At 36.9% G+C, this 15240-nt stretch overlaps 1 protein-coding gene and 1 long non-coding RNA gene across 5 annotated transcripts; one reads left to right on the top strand and one right to left on the bottom strand.

Annotated features, from left to right (window-relative positions):
- The first annotated feature begins 289 nt into the window (after window positions 1-289).
- Window positions 290-1229, top strand: LOC132058293 (uncharacterized). Its single transcript, XR_009415236.1, has 2 exons — window positions 290-1098; window positions 1155-1229. It is a non-coding gene; the product is annotated as an uncharacterized LOC132058293 (long non-coding RNA).
- A 354-nt stretch (window positions 1230-1583) lies between these two features.
- Window positions 1584-9868, bottom strand: LOC132056456 (probable protein phosphatase 2C 76). 4 transcript variants are annotated; one of them, XR_009414778.1, is made up of 11 exons: window positions 9670-9868; window positions 8698-8993; window positions 7087-7214; window positions 5647-5745; window positions 5190-5348; window positions 4590-4676; window positions 3422-3513; window positions 2532-2606; window positions 1945-2263; window positions 1652-1831; window positions 1584-1615 (listed from the first exon to the last, which is right to left on the bottom strand). XR_009414778.1 is itself a non-coding variant. In XM_059448667.1 (9 exons), the coding sequence occupies exons 2-9, from the start codon at window positions 8952-8954 to the stop codon at window positions 2105-2107; spliced, it is 1056 nt and encodes a 351-aa protein (XP_059304650.1). In that variant the 5' UTR covers window positions 8955-8993; window positions 9577-9868; the 3' UTR covers window positions 1856-2104. The 4 variants fall into 4 exon arrangements, 3 of the variants coding, with proteins under 3 accessions (XP_059304650.1, XP_059304649.1, XP_059304651.1); XM_059448667.1 differs by lacking the exons at window positions 1584-1615; window positions 1652-1831 and having other exon boundaries at window positions 1856-2263; window positions 9577-9868; XM_059448666.1 differs by lacking the exons at window positions 1584-1615; window positions 1652-1831 and having other exon boundaries at window positions 1856-2263.
- Between the last annotated feature and the right edge of the window lie 5372 nt (window positions 9869-15240).

Raw genomic sequence — 15240 nt, 5'->3', positions numbered from 1 at the left:
CCGCGGTAGGGATTGTAGCTTTCCATAAATTTTCTAGTTGTCACTCAACAACGGAACCTTGCTTATTTCTTTTTTTGAGGATCGACAAATCAAATGATATTTCTATTCCAATTTTTGCCTCTTCTTCTCCCTCTTCTCCCTCTGAATCAAACTTTTACGTGCCATAATGGTTGAATTCCTATTGGTATCCATGATACAAGTCGAATCCTAGATATAGAAATAGAAGAAGGTGGACCCGCTCTCCATCGAAAGAAATGAGATTATCTAGGATACACGCATTAAACATATTAGGGGTGGCAAACGGGCGGGTCGAGTCGGATATGGGCCGGATCGAAAATGGGTTGACAATAAACGGATCAATTACCCGATCCGCTCATATTTAACACGGTTAAAAATGGGTTACCCGACGGATAATATGGATATCCATCTTATCCATATTATCCAAAACTACTTCAAAGATGTTGGCTTCATGTAGCTAATATGGAGAAGATTAATTTACCATTTTGTTCACAAATCCAATCCCTAGTACATAGTTGCGCCTCAACATTTGTGGGAAGAATAGAACTTCGAAACTTTTCAATGACACGACCTCCAAGAAAATATTTTTTAGAAACTACCCATCCAACCCCACCCCCACCACCCACTCCCCAACCAAATCCCAGCCCCACCCAACGACCACCCTCGAACACACTTCATCTTCACCTACCCACCCCAACTCCACCCCATCGCACACCACCGCTCCACCCAACCCTCACCAACCCCCCTCCCAAAGCGTCTCTTTCATATATGACTACTTTGCACTTTGAAGACAACCACAAAAAGTGACTATGTTTGTAAACTAGTCATTTTTTAAAAGTGACACAAAAAAATGGCTATTTTTGTAAATTGACCATTTTTGAAAGGTGACATAAAAATGGTTATTTTTGCAAAAATATATTTCCTACAAAACGACCGGAAATGCAAATTTGCAAAAATAGCAACTTTTTTTGTCATTTTTCAAAAAATGGCCACTTTACAAAAGTAGCCATTTTTGTCACTTTAAAAAAATGGCTACTTACAAAAGTGACCGCTATCTTAGAAATGGCACATTGTAAAAATGTTTATTTTAATACTTTCACAAAGAAGCTATTTTAAAAATGGCTACTTTTGCAAAGTAGTTAGTTTTTAAAGTAATTACTTTCACAAAATGACTGCTTATGAAAATTGACTACTTTCAAAAAGTTACTATTTTTAAAAAGTATCTACTTTCACAATGTGGCTATTTTCTAAAAGTGACTATTTTCTTAAGTGACTACTTTTGCAAAACGACTATTTTTGAAAAGTAGCTACTTTTCAAACATGAAAAAATTTAGAAAACATTTCCTCCATACCAAACACACTCTATATGTTGTGGGTTTTATCCATTTTATCCGTTAATTTACCCATATTTTAAGTGGATAATATGGATTGACTCATATTGGACCCATTTTAAATGAGTTGGGTATCCAACCCACTTAAAATGGGTTGGGTCGGGCGGATAACCATATTTTTACCCATTTTGCCACCTCTAAAACATATTAACCAAATTTGCCCGACGTAGAGGCTATCAAGAAAGCCGCATAAGTGAATATATAACCTACAGTGAATATATAACCTACAGTGAATATATAACCTACAGAAAAGTGAGCTAATCCAACCAATCTTGCTTGTACAATGGAAAAGGCCACTGATTTATCTCTCCAGCTAATCAAATTGGCCAAAGGTGTGCGTTCATGAGCCCATGCTAAAGTTTCAATCAATTCCTGCCATCCTTTGATGGTTCCATGCAGCCAGGTAGTACTCGAAAGTAGAACTATCAAGTTTTCTTAAAAAAAATAAAAAAAAAACTTTTAACTACGTTTCACAGTTTAAGTTTTTCCAGACAGTACCCCTACAGAAACGGAGAAAACATGCATGCACAGACACCTTAAATACAACAGTTTAAACACAGAATGCGGAAATAATGCATAGAAATGAATGAAAAAATGGCAGCCTCTTCTGATGCTATAGTCAGCAATTTGCATTGGCGATGTCCCATTGAGGCAACCTTGCTCCAGAAAAGGCAGCTGCAACATCGACAAATTCTTCAACCTTGCTGGCTCCCCTCTGGTTCAGCCTTCTTATGATGAAACTTCACCACTATGCAGGTAATATTGTCAGCACTACCCCGAGTAAACGCAGTTTCCGTCAGCTTCCTAGCAGCTGCTTCTGGTTCTTCTTCTGCTTGTGCCAATGAAATAGCATCCTAGCGGAGGACAACAACATCAGCAACTAAGCTCAGAAACAACAATGTCTAAAGAGAGAAGGGAGGAAGAAGCCAGTTTAGAAGTTTAGGCTTTGAGTGCTGACAACAGTGAAAGCAATCTTCCAGGATGCTGGGATATCCTAAATATCTTCAAGCCACGTTCCAGCGGAAGGAGGACAGGAAGGCAGGGCGAAACTCAGAGAGAAAAAGAGGAGGGAAGAGAGAAAACTGAAAGCAAAGCAAGCATGCGTACATGCACAGGACTTACCTCATTTGGCACAACATCCCAGAGTCCATCACTGGCAAGCACGAGTAGTTCTAATTCCTCATCAATCTCTTGATCCTGAAACATATTGAGAGATGATAAATGACTTTCCATAAATATCAAATGCCTTCAAGGCTCCAACTCTTTTGTTTCACAAGCCTTCCAACTTAGCAGGCCCTACACCCCTCTACCATCCCATAACCCAATTTGGTTGATTGTTCAACTCTTTTAAATACTACATCGTTCTTTGGTAACTTTACTAGGACTAGACTGTCAAAACGGGAGTGTCAACTACTAGCCTTGGCAACTGACAAAGATTTCGGAGATGTGGAAATGTCAGTTTTTATTAATAGTTCATAAGGAAGCAGCTGGTTCTATAGCCAAACAAAGGAAAAAGAATATGTTACCCACAATCCAAGTAGTTAAGTCCTCGTTAAATAGGAATGTAATAAAGTTAAAACATCTTTCTGTTTTAGCCAAATAAGTATAACGCATAACCCGCACACACAGGGCTTTAGCCACAACAGTGACGCTAGATGTACTTGTTCATGAAATGAAAGTGTAAGGTGTAAGTGGCATACACTTTCCCAGTTATCTAAAACTCAACAATCCCTAGAGCACATGCACTGACCTGCAGCTCATTTAGGCTTTCAATGCATGCCAGTGTACTAGGAAGACAAAAATAGTGAAACACGCTGTGACTGCTTGGAGGTAGGCCCGCAGGTCTTGCCAGATGGGATAGGACATCCTAAGCCAATTGCCCAACAATTTTATTTTATTTTAGTTTTTTGCTTTTTTGGTCGGGTGAGGGAGCTAAGTAGTGCAGGTCCTCCAACCACTAAGACTTTCATAGTTACACATCTAAGCAAAAGATAGAGTATAGCTAAATCTACCTGGATCTCAGGTTCAGCAACAACAAATTGCTTCAACATGCGGTTGCCAAAAGCACGTGACATCGCTAATACACCTCCAACTCTCCAGGTACCTGATAATACAGAAACAGAAAGCATAAATGGCGTATAACCGAGGTACCCTTCACGGAGGTCACACCAAAATTCGTAACCAAATAAGACAGCACTAAGGGTCCATTCACCTAATAAGACATTCACTAAATGTGAGAACATCAGGTCTAATGCTTAGAAGAACAGATTGGATTTAATCTAGCAGTAAATACGGTTTTCTGAAAAAACAAATATTTCGTTAGATGGATGCAAGTGGACATTACCACATAGGCAAAACATCAATTTTCAGATGGGCATCTCCTCAACTCCCATGCGCTAAACATTTCATAACTGTAGCATGCACACATGCAACCACATTTGAATACAAGAGTTACTTGATTCTCACATGATCCATGCCTCTTTGCCCTATCTACCCCTAACGGAATGGAAAGAATAAACTGGAGAGCACAGAAAAATTCAAGCCTAAGATTATGAAAACAATGAAGTCTCCTCCACCAGCCTCTTCATTCCAAGAAAATGAATGGTTCATTAGATGGATTCAACTGGACATTACCATACAGGCAAAGCAGCTATTTCCAGATGGACAACTCCTTCACTCCCCTGCACTGAACATCTCATAATTATAGCATGCACTACCAACTTTAACACAATTACAAGAGTAACTCGACTCCCAGTCCCAGATGACATATAATGCTCTACCCGATCTACCACCTACAGAATGTTAAGAAGAAACTGGAGGACTACCAAAAATTCAAGCCAAATTTTATGACAACAATGAAGTCTCCTTCCTTTAGCTTTTCTTCGATCCTTCATAGTTTGCAGACATTTCAAACCTCTAATTACATCCACAAAGCCTAAAAATCTTCCCTTTGACAACTGTCTGCACCACAGTGATAGTACATCAATGTGAAACAATGGAGCAAATGCAAGCTGAATCTTTGTATTAGATTAATAATTTATGACTGCAACACTCTCTTTTAAAGTATCAGAAAAATCATTAAGATGTTCCATTCCTGACAACCCACAAGATGAAACTTTTAATTAACAGGCAAGCAAACCCAATTTGAGCAATATTTTATAGGCAGAGAAAATTCCTCACCAGCCCACATTACAACACCTCCGGCACTTTCAATTCTCCTCCGCTCATCAGTTCTGTTGGGCTTATGATCCTCGGAAAGAGCAATTGCTGTCAAGCATCAAATTGAATTAATTAAGCGTCTAGCCAAGGTGCATAGTTGCTCGAGATTGTATGCTACAATATGACAAGTGAGGGACAATAAACGATAAACTATATAATATGAGAGATATATTACCATACAAAATACAGCATATGACATAAGAGAATGGTAAAGTTTTCAGGAGCCCGGTGGATACCTAATATTTATTGCTTCAGTTTAAAGCTATAATATAAGTTACATTATACTATCGTAAAAAAGGAAAAATGTAAGTAATTCTATTCGATTGCTTAGTCGTTATCTGGTTTTACATTGTATGCCTGCTTTAGAGGACGCATAATTTGGCGTTTATAGAAATCACATAATATAGCCAGCCCGCCAGCATCCCATTTTTAGATGAAGCATAGATACTATACATTAATAAAAGAATCATCCCTCACCCCCTGGTGGCTGCTGAAACTATCTGCCACTATTTCTATTCTCAAATTCCAGATCCTTTTAAGCCATTATGAATCTGATGTTACCTTTTCCGCTCTTTGATATTATAGTCCGTGAATCTCCAACATTGGCAACATAGAGATGGTTACCAACTAGAACTGCTGTTGAAGCAGTGGAACCATCATCTCGGAAAGTATCTTTTTCAGAGTCCAAGAAGTCCATATCTGTTTGTTGATACGTTTCACCTGCAATATGACGAAAGTAATCCATAAATCCTCACCAGTGTTAGAATTCAAAAAAGAGAGATATAGACAGAGAGAGGAGAGAGAAGTTTCCAAGTTTCAGTATTCTTCAACTAATTTGTTGTTCAAGTACATCGCCCTTGCCATGATCATGCACTACACACTTCAGATGTTTTATGGAAGCACAAACATGTCACTTTGATATGTCAGCTTCAATGGACAGATGCATTTCCAGTCCATCGAGAAAGCACAAAACTGGAGATTCAAATTACGCATCCATAAGACAACATATGAAACTCACTTATGGCCAACTTGGTGTTCGTTGAAAACTCTGGATGTTTCATTAGATTCTGAAAGAGATTTCCCTTCAGAAACTCAGCTGCTCGGGAACCACCATGGCCTGCAGTAACATGACATGATTAAAAAAAGTCAAAATCCATCTCTCTCAAGACAGAAATAAAGAGCAATGAAAACACACACAAAAAAAAAAAAAAGGAGAAATGCTTATTCTACCTAGTCTGCAGAAAAGTACAAGTTTAACAACCAAACGTCTAAAAAAGAGCCAAAGTTGTCACACGACCATATAAAATATTTGAGACTACTAAAAGTGGTCATCAGTTACAACGATGGAATAGATAACATACAGTTTTTAGACTGGAAAACGGTTTAGCAAGCTGCCAAGTAAGAGCAATTGAATAGCTGAAGCTAAATGGGAAATCAATTCAGTCTTTCAGAAACCCCACGTAGAGGTCATGATTACTCTTTCGCTGAGGACTCTGCCTCCACTGGAAAAAAGTTAAAAGCAAATAGATTGAGGGATATGTGATTTTAGAAGGAGTACAAACTCTCCCCAGTTTGAGGTTCTATTAATTCCATGCCAGTAGAGCATCCTCTCTTTTTAACTGTACATAGCATTTGCATTACAACCACAGTTTGATGTTGCTTTTGATTTTGTATGGTTTTATTTTTGGACGACAACAAGATCATAAATATGGATTTTGATTTGTTATATAAGAACAACTTCCGTGAGTTAAAAGAATTGTTTTCAGAAAAAGAGTAAAAACAATAGCTGTTTGTTTTCGAAATAAAACTAACTGTTTTCAGTAAAAATAGCTATTTGGTCTGTAAATCAAACGGACCCTACATTCACCGGTTCATGCAAACAATAGTTCACTGGCACGTAATCATGCAGACACTAAGCTATTAGGAAAAGAGTAAAAACAATAGCTGTTTGTTTTCGAAATAAAACTAACTGTTTTCAGGAAAAATAGCTACATGGTCTGTAAATTAAACGGACCCAGCATTCACTAGTTCATGCAAACAATAGTTCACTGGCACGTAATCATTTTTTTTTATGACATGGGAACCCACAGCCGCTACCCTTTGGGTGCGCACAGGGTAAACCCAACTCCTGTGCAATAGCTCGCAAATCACACAGGAGAGGTAACCCGTACTAGGCAAGCCCCGTGCGACGAGCTCGATCCAGAAGGCAAATCCCCTGCTGTCGTTGGCAGGGGTTTCGAACCCGAGACCTCCATTATGAAAGCCCCATGCTCAACCAACTGAGCCACCCTTGCGGATTCACTGGCACGTAATCATGCAGACACTAACCTACTAATATAAAGACGAAGCATAACAAATATAAGCTTCAAGCCAGAAGATTCACAAGGCTTGAATTATCATTCATCATTTAAATCCTAAATCACACTCCAAGCTGAAAAATGAATTGGCAAGTTCTAACCATCAAATATCCCAAATAAGCAAACTATTTGTCCATCAACTTTGGAAGTTTTGATGTCATAAAAATCCTCCATGGTGGCTCTTTTTCCTCTAAAGCTTGAATAACCACAACTGAGTCGTCCATCTTCACTGCCAAGGAGGAAAGGAGAACAATAAGCATGACGTTTTATTCAAAAGAATTTTGACAAGTATGAGCTGCTCATAGCAAAATAGAAATGAACATCATTGTACATGTATGGTAAACACCATGATAAAAGTGAAATCTGTATTCTGTCGACTCACCATGAACAACATATATATTTCATCATTGTGTATAGCACTCACCTAGTTAAGCCCAAAACCTTTATCGACATCATCCCTTTGTATGGCAAGGGAAAAGAAACAAGTGCAAGGAGAAAAAGTTCACTCTCAGACAATCATCAATATTAGAAGCAGTTAGATACTTTTTCACCGAATTAGGAGTTCAAATAATAAAACTCAGCATACAAAAGCTTGTCAATTTAAGATGCGCAGATCAGATATTCTCTATCACCAAGGCAATCTTCTAATTAGTTTTTATCCCTATGTTCTTCTTACTGATTTCTCACAATAGTCTACTGGAACTTAAAAAAATTGGTACATCTCAAAAAACATAAGAATGACTCATAAACCATCTGTTCTTCCATCATAAGTAGAATATGATGTTTCACTGTTCGTAAAATGTTACGTCGTGCAATTGTACTCCGGAAGAGTCAGTTATGAGCCAAAAGCCGAGAACTTATGCTAGGATGGAAAAGACAAGGTAAACAAGGAAGCAGCCTTTTTAGTGGTCTAGTTCAGGAAACTGATGAAAGCGAGAGAACTACTAAACTTTAGGATATCAATTCTCCACACTCACCCCCTACCCTGTGGTCACTTCTTTACTTTTTGGGGCATCGACTGCAAGCTAATATCTAACTCGGAAAACACAGGTCTTGTTAGCTAATTTACATGCGGGGATACATGTTAAAGGACACTACTTATTGGACAAGGGCTGCAGACTCATCCCCTTAGACATCTGGATGATTAAGTCAAACGTTGTGACTACATATCACAGCCACAAGACATCAAGAGGAACAAAGTCGCAAAGCTTCATGGAGCTTATCAGCACCCAGCAGGGCAAAGTATGTGCCTTACTGCCTACATAAGCCAGGCGGACACTAAATGGAAACTACTAAGAATACTTTGCGTTTTGCATGAGAAATCTATGATCCATGAACGCTCCATTAGGTAAAACTATTATTGGTTATCTTGCAATACATATCTCATGAATGAAAACAACAAAACGAGAACAATTGGGGTCTGGGGAGGGTAGGATGTACGCAGACCTTGCCCCAACCTTTGTGGGGTAGAGAGGCTGTTTCCGACTATGTTGCTGGAACTCTGCCAAAATATTGCCGCACCCGTGTCGGATTCTCCAAAAATACACTAGTTTCGAGTATCCGACACGCACCCATCGACATTTTTGAAGAGTCTGAGCAACTTAGGTTTCCAATAACCCTCGGCACAACGAGGCATAACATAACTCATGGATATAATATTACAATAGTCTGGAAAACTAGACAACAATGTACATGTGCTTAAAATGAATCACCTCTTCCACCCTCCGCTAGCGTAACCACCACTATCATCCTTCTCCAGTGAAACATCAACAACAGGTCCACCTTTAGCACTTGCACCAGTATCCACCATCATCGTTCTCCTCGCTGTATATAGACTATTCCAACAATAACTTACGTTACCAGTTGCGTTCAAACTTTTAACAAGTTTGATAAATTGCCTTTGCTCAATGTTTCTATCAATACGCGCAACTCGATAAACCACAAACTTCACGCAGCTATTGCATAACATCTAATTTTGATATCCCACATTGACTGCCTGAATTTAAAGCTGAAAACAAAACCAACAACTACGATCATCAGATAATCAATTAACAAATTTAAGAACAAACATACCTTAAAAAAAATAAAATTGCAAAGCTTGTTAAGCTCACAAAACTACAAATTCAAAAATCAAGCTAGGTTAAAAATACAGTCTTTGTAGATTTACTGCATTATTTTTATCCCTTATTATATATAACAATTGTTTCATAAATATAAGCTATAAATTACCGCTTCTATATCTTTAACAGCTGCACATTAAATTAAACATTTAATGTAACTACAAGTAGACGGATAATTATACCATTTCCACATATTCTTAGCGAATTAAATACAGTTAGGGCAAAATTTATACCATCTCCACTTTAATTCCTACTCAAGAGGATCAGAATTTTTATTTTTTTTAAAAACAAAAAAAAAACACGATAGATCTGATCTTACAATCAAAAGAGTAGATATAAAAATCAACCTTTATTCGACCGATTTCATCAAAAATTGAATATAAACAGATCGATCTCTGTAAATCGGAATCGAATGATAAAATAAAATAAAAAATAATAAAAAGCAAACACAGAAGATCGTAGAATATTCACCGAATCAGCTTCAACTTTTTTCTCGATCCATTAATTTTAAAAAAAAAAAAAAAAAAAGTTAACCAAGCGATTAAATTAAAAAGGGAGATAAACCTAAGCCTTTTTTGAGCTTTCTGGATTGCAGAAAGCTGAAAAAAGAAGAATCTGGAAACCCTAAAAATTGAGAGAGAAAAGTGAAATGATGATTTTGATAATAATAATAATAATGAGGAGTGTGTGTATATGTATGAGAAAATGAGTGAATTTATGTTTATTATGTTGTTGTGAAGAAGAGAGACTTACTGAGAAGGAGAGAGTGGCAACGTGGCGTTACACATGCATCCTTTTTAGTACATGTTATAATCCACTGCCCTTTGGACCCACTTTTTATTGAACACAACGTCAGATCCAATACATTTATTTATTTTAGTTCTGTAATTTATTTTACATTTGACGAGCTTACGTGGAAACGATGCAACTCGGTGCTACTTCCATAGTTCCATGCCGCTTTCTGTATAGGGACTTTACTGAAATGGAATCTCAATAATCGATTTTTAATGTACTGCTTCCTTTGTCTCAATTTAGGCGGTTACCATTTGAATTTTGAGTTCCATTTTTTTTTTTTTTTTAATATTGGTCATAATTTAGACATAAACTCCATCTTACAAGGTGGTTCATATTATCGTCTCAAGCCCCGATAAAGTAGGAAGATCGAAGGTCAACCAGAAACAGTCTCTCTATCCTATAAAAGTAAGGATAAGGTTGCGTACATCTTACCCTTCTCCAGATCCTACTTGTAAAATTATATTGAGTTTGTTATTAAATTTTTAAGTTTTTGAAATAAGATTTTTGGATCATTTTGTAATGGTAGGAGTATATATACACCACTTTTTTAATAAGGGGTATATCTGTTCTAAATCGCAAAGTGAGGGTATATTTGCACCTTTCCCCTTTATTTAATGAAAGAGATGGTCCGCGAAGGCAATAAATGTTAGCATTGGGGAGGTAAAGAAAGCAGTTTTCTCAATGTGTCCAACAAAAGCACTGGGGATTGATGGTATGACTCCTTTGTTCTTTCAAAAATACTGGTCAATTATATCAGATGAAGTGTTTAGGGCTGTAAGGTGCTTCTTTCAAACAGGATCTTTGCTACCATCATGGAATAAGACCCTAATTACATTGATCCCAGAGTGTTGTAAAGCGCCAAAGTCAGTAATACAATTTAGACCAATCAATATCTGTACCACGTTTTATAAAATTGTTGCAAAGATATTGGCGAATAGAATGAAGCCTCTCTTAAAACATGTCATCTCCCTAAACCAAGCAGCATTTGTGAGCGATCGACGAATCATTGACAATGTTGTCCTAGCACACGAATTCATGAGTCTATTGGGAAATAAGAGGAAAGGAAAGAAAAAATGCAAGGCTATAAAGTTAGACATGTCAAAAGCATACGATCGGGTAGAATGAAGCTATGCGAAACAAATGATGATTCACATGGGTTTTCATGAAAAATTTGTGGGATGGATAATGGAATGTGTTTCCTCTATATCATTCTCATTTAACTTGAACGGTGAAATAAGAGGTAATGTAATTCCATCAAGAGAGTTAAGGCAAGGTGACCCCCTTTCACCGTATTTCTTTGTCCTTTGTGCATAAGGATTGTCTATGTTGTTGAAACAGGCTGAGGAGCAGAATATTTTAACTGGATCAAAATTGGCAAGAAATGGACCGTCTGTTTCTCACTTATTGTTTGTGGACGACTCATTAATATTTTGTGAAGTTACAACACAAAGTGCAATTGAAGTTCAGAGGATTCTGCAGGTCTATGCAAGATCTTCAGGACAGCTAATTAACACGGAAAAATCTGCAATATTCTTTAGTACGAACACCGAAAGGCAAGAGAAGGAGGAGATTTGTGGTATTTTGGGAAATATGCAAATATGCACTACAGGAATGTATTTGGGTCTACCCGTAGTGAGAGGAAGATTTAAAAAAAAAAAAAAAAAAAAAAAAGAGATGCTAACTTTTATTAAGGATAGATTGCGCGCAAAAATTAAAGGTTGGAAGGAGTGTTGTTTGAGCCCAGCAGGAAAAGAAATATTGTTGCAATCAGTTTTCGCTATACCCACATATGCTTTAACTTGTTTCAGAATGCCAGAAGGTTTATGTAGAGAAATCACGTCCTTATTCAATAGATTTTGGTGGGGACAAGGAAATTGCATATCGAGAAATGGGAAAGACTTTGTGATTCTAAAAGAAAAGAAGGCCTTGGATTCCGAGATTTAAAAGCCTTCAATATGACATTATTAGCAAAAACGGCCTGGAGAGTTTTGAAAAATCCAGATTCTTTAATGGCCCAAGTGTTGAAAAGCAAATATTTTCCTGATTGTCCATTTATGAGTGCTGAAGCAAAAAGAAATTCGTCATGGATTGGGAGGAGCTTGATGTGGGGGAAAGAACTTTAAAAAAGGGGTGTAAGATGGAATACAGCTAATGGCGAGTCAGTGAAGGTGTGGACAGATCCATGGATTTCTAAGGATAACAATTTCCATCCTATTACTGCAAATCGTAATAAAAGTCAAGATTTGATAGTTGCTGATCTAATTGATTGTGTAACGTCAACTTGGAACTTAAATATGCTTAATGAATTATTTTGTGAAGATGACATAAACTGTTATCCTTTCAATTACATTGTCTCGATCAGGAAGGAATGATGATAGGCTATTATGGCATGTTACAAAATCAGGAATTTATGAAGTGAGGTCAGGATACCACCTTGCAAAATCTATTATGCACACTCAAGAGGGAAGAAATGGTAGAATTGAACCGAGTAGTCAGTTCTTTCCCAAAGCCTTTTGGTTAAACTTGTGGAAAATGAATATTAAAAATAAGTTAAAACATTTCTTGAGAAGGTGTTTGATTAATGTCTTACATGTTAAAAGTTTGCTCACCAAGAGGCTACATCTACAAGATGCTACATGTAGGGTGTGTGGTTTAGAAGAAGAAACAATTGAACATATGTTTTTTTCGCTGCCCCCGATCCCCAGCTGTTTGGAAAATGAGCCCAGTATTATGGTCTGATATTCACCTTATTGATAACTTTGCTCACTAGTGGCATAATTTATTTGTCAATGTTAAATAATTTCCTGAATCAGTGAACCTTTTGAATCTATCAATGCATATAATGTGGTTTATTTGGAAAGCAAGAAATAGTTGGTCCTTTAATAGTGAAATGTGGAATGTTTCTAATGTTGTGCCACAAGCGTTACTTGATTATCATGAGTTTACTGATCTTAACTCTCCTCCTGATCCTAAAAATGATATTAATATGACTGATGAAAGACTAACTTTTTGTCAAGATGAGATTGTATTTTTTACGGATGTAGGTGTGCTAAGAGAGACAGGGAAGGCAAGTGTAGGTGTGGTGGCAATCAATGCCCAAGGTTCGTTGCTTCATGCCTTTAGCTCTCCAATCTAGGCAGTTGGGAAGCCAATCATTACTGAAGCTATGGCTGTTAGAGAGGCGATGCAAATAGTTGTTCGTAGAGGATGGAGGACAATACATATTTTATCGGATGCAAATGAGTTAATAATGATAATACAAGGTTCGGCGACACTATCTTGGATCATGCAAAATGTTTGTGAAGATATTGCTCACCTACAGGACAGGCCAGACAGGGCCACTTTATCGTTTATTAGGAGGAATAAAAATGGTTGTAGTCACCTTCTTGGTAGTTTTTCAAAAACTTCAGCTCATTAGATATCCTGGGACGAATAGTTTCTCACGTGGCTTGTAAATGAGACTTGCAACTCTTTTGTTTACTAATGCATTAATAAAGAGGTACTATTTTGTTTGGGGGGGGACAATAAATATTAACTTACTAGTACAAAGGTTGGATATCCATCGTGTGTAGTACTTACTTACGAATGAGAGGATTAGTGTTGTTGCTATTTGCTAATATTTGCTAATGATTTGAGTTAAATTTAAGAGTATCAAATTTAAAGCTCTTTTAATCCTTTTGAGATCAATATAATGATACTACTCATTTGATCCCTGAGACCAGGTGTGAATGTAGCTAAATTCATTGAAATTTTAGTGATGTTATATACTGAAGGAAAATACAACAATCTAGAACACATACTTCTCCAGATTCTCCAATATTTTTGTTATATCCCGTATTTTGTAGGTTGGAATAATTTAAGTTGATTGCGACAAGTTGTGGATAAGACTTTTAATTTCCTAGCTTTGTTTTTGTTTTAATGCACAAGTTGCATATTCATCTTTTCATTGGTATGGAGTGTTAAGGGTAAATTTGGAATAAGAAAAAGTTTGGGATGTTGAATAAGTTATACGGTATCGTATGGAGTTTTGGACATATCCAGGTATGCAAATAAAGAGATCGGTGTATAAAAGTTTTAGGTCTCGAAATAATTTCCACGGATGAACAAAGGATCACACAAGAAGGCACACATAAAGATTACTACAAGATCAACGGTGACTTCGGAGCAGCCTATATAAAGGGGCTTAACCCCTCATTTTCAGCCAAAAAATCAGACCAAAAAACATTCCAAATATTCTAGAAAATTCCCCAACCTTCCACCACCAACTTTTAGCCCGAAACCAGTGTATAATTCCCAAATTCCTTCCGCACAACAGATAGTTGCGACTTCAAACTGCGTATTGAGGCTTTGTGGCTTAAGTTCAAGGTGGAGGAGTAAATATATAGCATTATTATCGAGGGAAAGGTATGAATCTCTTTCTATTTGTGTTAATATTGGTTTATTTACTTTATAAGAGTCGTAAAATCGTTATAAAATGGTTCTGTGATGGAAATATGGGACAAACACCATATGGAATGTTTATGAAGTATTTTGAAGTTGGAAATATTATGGTTAATGTTGGTATAGTTTATGAATTTGGAAGAAAGAAATGTATTGTTGTTGTTCCCATCAAATTGGAAGTAGTTCGGGTGTTGTTAATGGTTGGGTTATTTTGAATTAATTGTTGATGTTGTTAGTATGATTGTTAGTATTGTTGTTGGTTTGGCCGGTTGAATTTCCGGATTATTGTTGATTAAAATTTGCCGAGTTAGATTCTCGGGGATGGTATATTCACGGAGAGAGAATCTTTGAAATTTCTAGATATAAATGAATTTGTTTGAAGGATCGAGATAAGTATATGGTGACGAGTCTAATGATTATGTCAACTCTCTTGAATGTAGACTAACAAGTTTGGATGGATAAGCGTAGCTAGTAAGGCGCGGCATTGTATGTTAAGGCTACGCCTTTCTTTCCATGGCATGATTCATACGTGAGACGTGTTAAAAGCTTCCATAACGTTCTCATTTTCAAACGTTAGAAGTAATGGTTCTAAGGCATGATTTCCTTCTTAAAAGTTTGCAAATGTTTTCCAAAATATTCATTTTTCTCCAAAAACCAAGTTTGATGATTTTGAAAGCTTTTATGACTAAAACGACGAACATGATTTTATGATGACAAGGATGATGCCGTATATGAGAAAATGTCTATGACGAATACGTCAAGGATATGTTCATACCATGAACATGACGATATGGAACGTTAAGCTATTTCTTGGATAATGACTAATTTTTTTTAAAAGGTTCCAAAGTATATGAAAAGATATGTTATGATCGTGTTTTATGTTTCCCGTGAAGTTACTCT

Source organism: Lycium ferocissimum, chromosome 5 (genome assembly GCF_029784015.1).
Source record: "Lycium ferocissimum isolate CSIRO_LF1 chromosome 5, AGI_CSIRO_Lferr_CH_V1, whole genome shotgun sequence".
NCBI lineage: Eukaryota > Viridiplantae > Streptophyta > Magnoliopsida > Solanales > Solanaceae > Lycium > Lycium ferocissimum.
This window is presented reverse-complemented; position numbering and strand designations above follow the sequence as displayed.

What these genes read in the sequence shown, in the direction of transcription:
- LOC132056456 (XM_059448667.1), bottom strand. Translation starts at nt 8,954, where the DNA reads ATGTTATGCAATAGCTGCGTGAAGTTTGTGGTTTATCGAGTTGCGCGT. An exon ending in GAACACCAAGTTGGCCATAA is followed by an intron (nt 5,349 to 5,646) that starts GTGAGTTTCATA and finishes GTCATATTGCAG; the next exon opens with GTGAAACGTATCAACAAACA. An exon ending in GGGATGTTGTGCCAAATGAG is followed by an intron (nt 2,264 to 2,531) that starts GTAAGTCCTGTG and finishes GTCCTCCGCTAG; the next exon opens with GATGCTATTTCATTGGCACA.